This window comes from Xyrauchen texanus, chromosome 37 (assembly GCF_025860055.1).
Source record: "Xyrauchen texanus isolate HMW12.3.18 chromosome 37, RBS_HiC_50CHRs, whole genome shotgun sequence".
In the NCBI taxonomy this organism is placed as follows: domain Eukaryota; kingdom Metazoa; phylum Chordata; class Actinopteri; order Cypriniformes; family Catostomidae; genus Xyrauchen; species Xyrauchen texanus.
This window is the reverse complement of record NC_068312.1, coordinates 35,140,782-35,148,797: the sequence shown is the minus strand read 5'-3', so window position 1 is coordinate 35,148,797 and position 8,016 is coordinate 35,140,782. Positions and strand designations below refer to the sequence as shown.

Below are 8,016 nucleotides of genomic sequence, written 5' to 3'. Positions count from 1 at the left end.
TTCAGATAAACAGATTTCAACATTTTTATTTTTGTTGTATGAAAGTCACTGTTATGAGCAATCCTTTTTGGTACTAAATGCTTTTTTATGAATATATTTTACAGTTTTAGTCTTGTCCCAGACTCAGACTTCCATATTCAAATTTGAAAATCCATTATAAAAATACAAACATACAAACCATTTCCAAAAATTTAAAATTAGACTGTCCTACAGTGGTGTCGTCATTTCCACCACACCAAGTTGACAAAAGTGTCAGCGAAGAGCATGCTTGAAATTAAATATGATATGTAAGTGATGTTTAAATAAAACAGGAAATTCAAGAAGAGTATTTTTCTTGGGCATCATTTCCAATCAAAATGTAATTTTGCCAAAGTGTGACAATTTTGTGTGTTTTTAGGATACATATAATGTTAGATATGAAATTAGGAGCTGGCCATTTTTAACAAAAATGTTAAAAGTGCCATTTCCATCAGCATCATTTCCACCACAAGACCCTATGGTGGGAATTTCCATGACTTCTAGAAAATATAACAAAAATCACATAAATCACCCGTGTTGCATATACATACACTGTTGAACATTGTTAGTAAACCACTTAAAAAATCCACATTGTTAAAAGTGCCCAAAGTTGAAAAAAACACCCATAAAGACATTTTTATTTGTTTTATTCATCCACATCCATACAAACAAAGAGTAAAGTTTACATATATGTTTACACTGAGTGTTTTCGCTGATGACTGGGTTAATGTGAGTGTATTATATCTGCGTAACAGAATCAGGCAGATGTTCTTCCAACTATCCATACACTTCTTACAGTCTTTTGTACAGTTTCTCACACCATGCTGGGCAAGATAGCAGCAGATTGGTGGTATGGATAGGGCAGGGTGGCATGGCCATGGTACGTAGTGCTGGGTGACAGTGAATGGGAAGAGTGGCTGTAGACCCCCAGATGCCCTGGGCTCAGAGAATATGAGTCGAAATACTGATCAGAGATATGTCCCTTGGAAAAATCACAATACAGATTCTCCTCTACAGCATTAAGTTTCTTTTCTTTCCTGTTTTTGCTTGATACTTTACGGTTCCGTGTCTGTATAGCTTCTTTCTTCATAGAAAGTGGCCTGTTTACCTAATGAGAAGTGAAAATATTACATCCAATCTTTCCAAGTTTATTAAAAGCTTTAGAAAACTTCAAAGGTGGAGTAATAGAGTTAGATAGTTCATTCAATAAATGAACATTCTGCCATCATTTACTCAAATTCAAGTCGTTCTCAGCCTGGATGGCTTTATTTCTTCCATCAAAACACAAAATACAATTTAAAAGATGTTAATTCTGATGTTTGGGGGCTGTCATAAAACATAAAAGCACCATAAAAGTAGTCCATATGACTCGTCCACTATATTACAAATCTACTACAAGTCAAATGATAACTTTGTGTGTGGAACTGACAGAAAAGTATTCACTGATAATCTTTCCCCCAGGGTACACTGAAGAAAGAAAAGACATTTTGAGTAAATGATGACAGATTGTTATTTCTGGGTGTTTAACTGAATAAGTTAGACATATTAACTGCCAAAAAGTGATCCTGAAACATTAAGCACACAAACAGTCACTCACATTGTGCAGTTTGAAATAGAGACCGCAGGCATTACACACGGGCTCTCCGCTGATGTTGCGTCTCCACAACGTAGTGGTGCTGGTCTGGCAGTTTGCACACTGTGTGCCTATTCGCTTACTGACCACCTACAGAAAGACAGACAGATGGTAGAATTGCTCTACATGTCATGTACATGAGGTTAGCTCTGAAACAGCACGTTATTTGGCTTCAAGGTGGAATATACAGTAATTATTGCTGCCTGTTAATGTTCATTCAGTATCTGTGTTTTTTACCAGTCTCTTCTTGGGTCGGATAAGAGGCCGGTTCTGTCTGTTCATCTTGTGGTACAATCCGCAAGCATTGCAGAGGTAGTGGCCCGTTCCATCGCGCCGCCACAGAGGGGTGGCAGTGGCTCCACAGTTCACACACTCTCGTGCCTCTGTCAGCAAACAAGATCAGAATTTGTTTCCTTTTAATTGCACGTTATCATCATCCAACATTATCAGAAATTAATTTCTTTGTCTTATATGTATAAAGCAAAAATATTTTATGTAAGAATAAAGCAACATCTAAAAATGAATGAATGGCATTGCATTGGAGAAAACACCAAACCAAGTGAAAGATAGCGCAAGCAAACCTTTCAAGCAAATTCAATATTTCACAAAAAGATGTTTGTTGGATTTGAATTTATACAACAATATATGGGTGTGGACTTCTAGAAAATAAAGCCTTTTTAAAACATTTTTCATACTTTCACTAGTTTTTAAATTTTTTTGCATATATTTTACATTAAGGTTCCATTTGTTAGCATTAGTTAACTAACAGGGGCGTAGATTCCAGGGGGGGTGGGGGGTGGGGGATGGATGGGTACCTCAAAGTAATTTTTCTTCAAACATCATTTGTCTCATATTTCATCTCAAGCATGCTCTTCACTGACACTTTTGTCGGTTTGGTTAACAAGTACACACACTTTTACAAAAAAACTTTATTAGGGGCAATATTGTTTGAGGTGGTGGAAATGATTCCACAACTGTGGGAAAGTCGTTATTTCGGAAAAATGTATATAAATTATTTTTACACGATAAATATTGTAATTGTTTATGATTATTTCACTCTTTATTTATATTATCGTATTTTTAGACTTTTTTATTATGGATTTTTGGGTTTGGGACAATTCTAAAACAGTAAAATCTACAGATAAAGGGCATTTGAAAAGAACCAAGAATAAATGATGAAGGCCTTTTAAAAAGTTTCCAATTCAATTTTAATGAGACCTTCGAGTAACAAAAATAAAAAAGTTGAAATTTGCTAATTTGAATAAAAATCAATCCCAGGTACAGCCAAATATACTGTTAAGGAAAATTCAGACAATAAGTATTTGTCTCATGTTAATGTAATGAATTCCTCCTGTGGTCACGCTAGAACACCTGTAACTTAAGGGGAACTGACTTCATACATCCACTAAAAATCACCTTGGCACCAGTTGATTTAAAGTCATAAATGGCTCAGAACACTGAAGTTAGTTCTGAGAAAAACACATGGTTTGTTATTTTGTTAACAATTTCAATGACGTTCGTACCCTTACGTGTGACTTAAAGGGAACGTTCACCCAAAAATGAAAATTCTCTTATCATTTATTCACCTCCCAGATGTGTTTGACTTTCCATACAATGCGAGTGAATGGTGACCAAAATTTGAAACTCCAAAAAGCACATAAAGGCTGCATAAAAGTAATCCATACGACTCCAGTGGTTTAATCCATGTCTTCAGAAGTGATATAATTGGTTTTGGGTGTGAACAGAAAAAAAATATATATAACTCTTTTTTCACTGTACATCTTGCGATTGCAGTCTCTAGGCATGATCGTGGTTCTTATGCATGCGTAGAGCACTAGATGGCACTAGAAAGTGTAATCGAGCTTGAAATCATGATTGCAAAGAGGACTGCTGATGTCAAGATTTATAGTGAAAAAAAAGTCTTGGTCTGTTCTCACCCAAAACCACTTGGAATTGCTTTAGAATACACGGATTAAGCAACTGAAGTCATATGGATTGCACGTATGCTGCTTTTCTGTGCTTTTTGAAGCTTCACAGTTCTGGACTTGCATTGTATGGACCTACAGAGCTGAAATATTCTTCTAAAAATCTTCATTTGTGTTCTGAAGAAGAAAGAAAGTCATATACATCTGGGATGACATGAGAGTGTGTAAATGATGAGAGAATTTTCATTTTTATGTGAACTATCCCTTTAAGTGTCCAAATACTTTCTGGGCCCAATCTAGATCCCTCCATTCATGGTTTGAAGCAAACCTAAGACCTAACAGTACCACCACCACCACCCCAAATCTGAGAAGCACTTTATTTTACAGTAGTGTTCTACATTTATTTACTATTTAATTACAACAACTACAGTATTTACTAGGTACTAACCCCAACCCTAACTTTAACCCATATTAAGTACGTGTAGTAATATTTCACAGTACTTTCTTGGGTAAGTACACTGAAAGTGCAAATACTTTAAAATAAAGTGCAACCCAAACCTGCCAGTTAGCAATACCTTCTCACCTGTAGGGGAGAATCTCATCTTGCTGCGTAATGTCGGAGAGAAGGATGTGGGTGCATAGAGAACTCCACTATTGTAATCCTGTGTCATGCTCCCATATGGACTGCAGTGGCTTATTGACTGTGAGTTTGGCAGTGTGTGCGCTTTTGAGGAGTGTGTATGCACATACACACCGCTTACAGAATGGTTGAGTGGATACACACCACCAAACGCCTCCCCACCTCCTGGAGGGCTCATCCTCTCTCTTTTCAGACTATCCTGAAGACTGAGCACCTCTTTGTGGTCCGGGATAGGAGGAGGAAGAGCACAGCAAGGAGGTTTGGTGGAGGAGAGGGGAGTGGAGGCATAGAAAGATGAGGAGGATGTCTTTGATAAGGCACTGCTGTGCCAGGATGATGGAGAGGACGGGAAGAGGTTGGGTAGAGAGGAACCAATTGAACCTTCGAACCAGGACAGGTTGCCGAGGAATGGAGAGGAGTAAACGGGATATACTGAGGGAGAGAGAGAGAGAATAATGCTCAAAAACTGAACTGAAGTCAGAGAATTGATTATAATTGATTAGAAGCAGGGGTGTAATGTAATTCAGGAATCTCAATGATTCCTTCTTTTTCCATACTTTATTTATTATTTCCTCTGCATGTAGAGATCCCGTCATAAAATTACAGATGCCGTTAACTGATGTTGCTAAAAATATTTGCCTGAGTGTTTCTTTAACCTTGGGCACTTCTAGCACAGCTGACTTCTAGAAAGTAAAGTCTCACTTAAAAATAAATTCACACTCTCCCTAATGTTTTATTCATTTGCTAAAAATGTCCAAGAGTGAATGTACATTATTTATGATTTTTTTACTATTTATTTCTGAGTTATACCATATGGTGTTTGAAAATGGTAATCATTCTGTGCCATGGTGTATCTATCAAAATTCCATGGTATATCTATGTCATACTGTCACTATACCATGAAAGCACCACGAGTAGCAAGACACTAAAACTCATAATATCTGGGCTCAAGCTCTTATGCCAGTTTTCTGTGCCCTGTACATGTTGCACTGACCTGGGTTGTGTTGAAACGCTCCGGAGCCGCGGCTGTGAGCAAGACTGGTGAACACAGAGGGGAAACTAGTGTGTTCAGTCTCAGGGCAGGGGAACAATGACCCCTCCTCATTGTGGGCCAAATAAGTGGAGTCAGATGGGTAGGCTGGCATCACCTCTGATGGCATCATTGAGGACGATACCCAGCGAGACTGCTCAATGGAGGTCTCCATGCGTATCAGTGTGTACTGAATTAAACAGAATCATGGTAAATGTTAATTTATCAATCCTGTTGTTCTTTCATGTTACAGTAGTTCAGGGGTTTTCAAACTCTTGATACCAAGGACCCCCAAATATGATGGTCCGTTTGCAAGGTACCCCTTCTTGAAATATAAAAGCAGCTGTATATTTTCAGGATTAAAGGCTCATTTATACTGTGTGAGAAATATAGTAAGTGGGATATTATACTGTATATAAAAAACATAATAATTAGCTTTTATAATGTCATTATACTTAAGCCCAAAAGACATTACTAAATATTATTATTATCATATTATTAACATCAAACTGTAATAATGTTAAACTTATTACTTGTTAGTTTTATTTTATTTTTTCTCTCTAAAATTTCCTCCCAGCAAATGCCTTAAGCATTTAACTAATAACATACATATAACATAATTTAACATAATGCATTAATTAATGTTAATGTACATTTAATGATAAAAATCTATAGAAGTGAACATTAACCAAGATTAACAAATACAGTTAAAGTATTGTTTAGTGTTGCTTAATTAATGTTAACAAATGTAGATAACTAATAAAATACAACCATTATGACCAACTTAATTATGCATTACATTACAGAGTAAAGAATTGAAATCTATTTAATCTATGTCAGAGCAATTATTTTCACCCCTTATAAACGCTGCAGCAGTTGAAAGTTAAATCCACATACAAATGAGAAAGTAAACAATTAGACTTTTTACAATATATTATATTTATCTCTGAAATGTTTTACTGTCTGGATAAACTGCATTACACTGTAATATTGAGAATGCTGAAATAACTTTATATGTGTATGATTTGTAATTAATGTATATATGACACAATTGAATACTTTCTGCAGTTAGAATAATAGAAAATCAGCAAATATTACAATCACAATAAAATGTATTTTTAAGCTCTTCAAGCTTTCAATCCATTGTCAGTAGTATTTCGAAATGCCAAAAACACATCTATTGGATCTTTAATCGAAACAGTCTGAAATAACTGATACTGCTTTAAAATCCAAAATTAAGACAAGATACAAAAGCAATCATAGTCTCGCTTATGTACATAGCACAATATAAGAACTACATTTATAGAGGCAAACTACTGATATATCTGATTGTTCAAGCAGATAATGTAATGTGGTCATACCTGAGATTATCTGTTGACCGTGAGCAGGACAGGTGTGTGTGTGATGTAGGCGAGGGTAAAGTGGAGCGCTGTGGATAGGTCAGAACTTTTAAGGTTTCTATGCTCTGGTACTGAGGGTGATTGAGTTTACACATATGGGGTGGTGGGCGGAGCCAAAGACAGGTCAACTTGAGGAAATATGGTGCCTCATAAGTAAAATGTTAGAAACACTACACTGAAAACATATTTTTAAATCAAATCAAATGTGTAAATCTTATAAAAATTTCAGATGAACAAATGCAAAGCCAACAATAAGCATTTTAAAGTTCTTAAATATCCTAAAACACGCACACACAACATTTGGTTATCACAATGTAGGTTAAAACTGACCCACACGGGGAAAAAGAACATGCAATGAAAGTGAATAGTGTCCGAGACTAAACATTCAGCCTAACATCTCCTAACATGTTTCACATGGGAATGAAAGTCATACAGGTTTAAAACAACATGAGGTTGAGCTAGCTCTTTAAATAGTCTATTTTTCCCTTAAATAGTCCCGCAGTGAGACAAATTCATGTTTGAAAGTATTTCGTGTAGTCTCTCAATTTTTTATGAGATTGCAATTGCAGCATGAATTCATTAAACCAGAATTAGAAATATGCTTAAAATAGTTTTAGATTAAGTGGCTATATCACAGTGAGAAAGAAATTACATTAAATTTAGGGTATAAATACAGGCAGCTGTGATTACCAATAATTTGACTCAAAAAATACGATGACCATGTTTTAGGCTTTACGAGGTGTAATTTTTAATACCTGTATATTTTACGGTTTACTGCCATTTATATTACTTATTATAATTTTTGTATTTTTTATTTTATTTTATCCCCTTTTCTCCCCAATTTGGCAAGCCCAATTCCCACTACTTACTAGGTCCTCGTGGTGGTGTGGTTACTCACCTCAGTCAGGGTGGCGGAGGACAAGTCTCAGTTCTGAGACCGTCAGTCCGCGCATCTTATCGCGTGACTCGTTGTGCATGACACCACGGAGACTCACGGTATGTGGAGGCTCATGCTACTCTCATTGATTCACGCACAACTTACCACACGCCCCTTTGAGAGCGAGAACCACTAATCGTGACCATGAGGAGGTTACCCCATGTGACTCTACCCTCCCTAGCAACCGGGCCAATTTGGATGCTTAGGAGACCTGACTGGAGTCACTCAGCACACCCTGGATTCAATTTGCAACTCCAGTGGTGGTAGTCAGCGTCAGTACTCGCTGAGATACCCAGGCCCCCATTTATATTACTTATTGATCCCCTATCCGCATAGAACTACAAAAGTCTGCTTTTCACATTAAAATGTATTGTTAATCACTGTAGTTACTACAAAAGACCACATGATGATTTAAAGTTTATTAACTTCCAAG

The 8,016-nt window shown here is 36.5% G+C and overlaps 1 protein-coding gene across 1 annotated transcript; it reads right to left on the bottom strand.

The window, feature by feature from the left end:
- Positions 1-716: 716 nt before the first annotated feature.
- On the bottom strand, positions 717-6,697 carry LOC127631235 (GATA-binding factor 1-A-like). Its single transcript, XM_052109299.1, has 6 exons — positions 6,608-6,697; positions 5,211-5,436; positions 4,160-4,648; positions 1,889-2,034; positions 1,616-1,741; positions 717-1,126 (listed from the first exon to the last, which is right to left on the bottom strand). The coding sequence occupies exons 2-6, from the start codon at positions 5,419-5,421 to the stop codon at positions 833-835; spliced, it is 1,266 nt and encodes a 421-aa protein (XP_051965259.1). The 5' UTR covers positions 5,422-5,436; positions 6,608-6,697; the 3' UTR covers positions 717-832.
- Between the last annotated feature and the right edge of the window lie 1,319 nt (positions 6,698-8,016).

What these genes read in the sequence shown, in the direction of transcription:
- LOC127631235 (XM_052109299.1), bottom strand. Translation starts at nt 5,421, where the DNA reads ATGGAGACCTCCATTGAGCAGTCTCGCTGGGTATCGTCCTCAATGATG. An exon ending in GATGAGATTCTCCCCTACAG is followed by an intron (nt 2,035 to 4,159) that starts GTGAGAAGGTAT and finishes GTTTGCTGACAG; the next exon opens with AGGCACGAGAGTGTGTGAAC. An exon ending in TCTATTTCAAACTGCACAAT is followed by an intron (nt 1,127 to 1,615) that starts GTGAGTGACTGT and finishes ACTTCTCATTAG; the next exon opens with GTAAACAGGCCACTTTCTAT.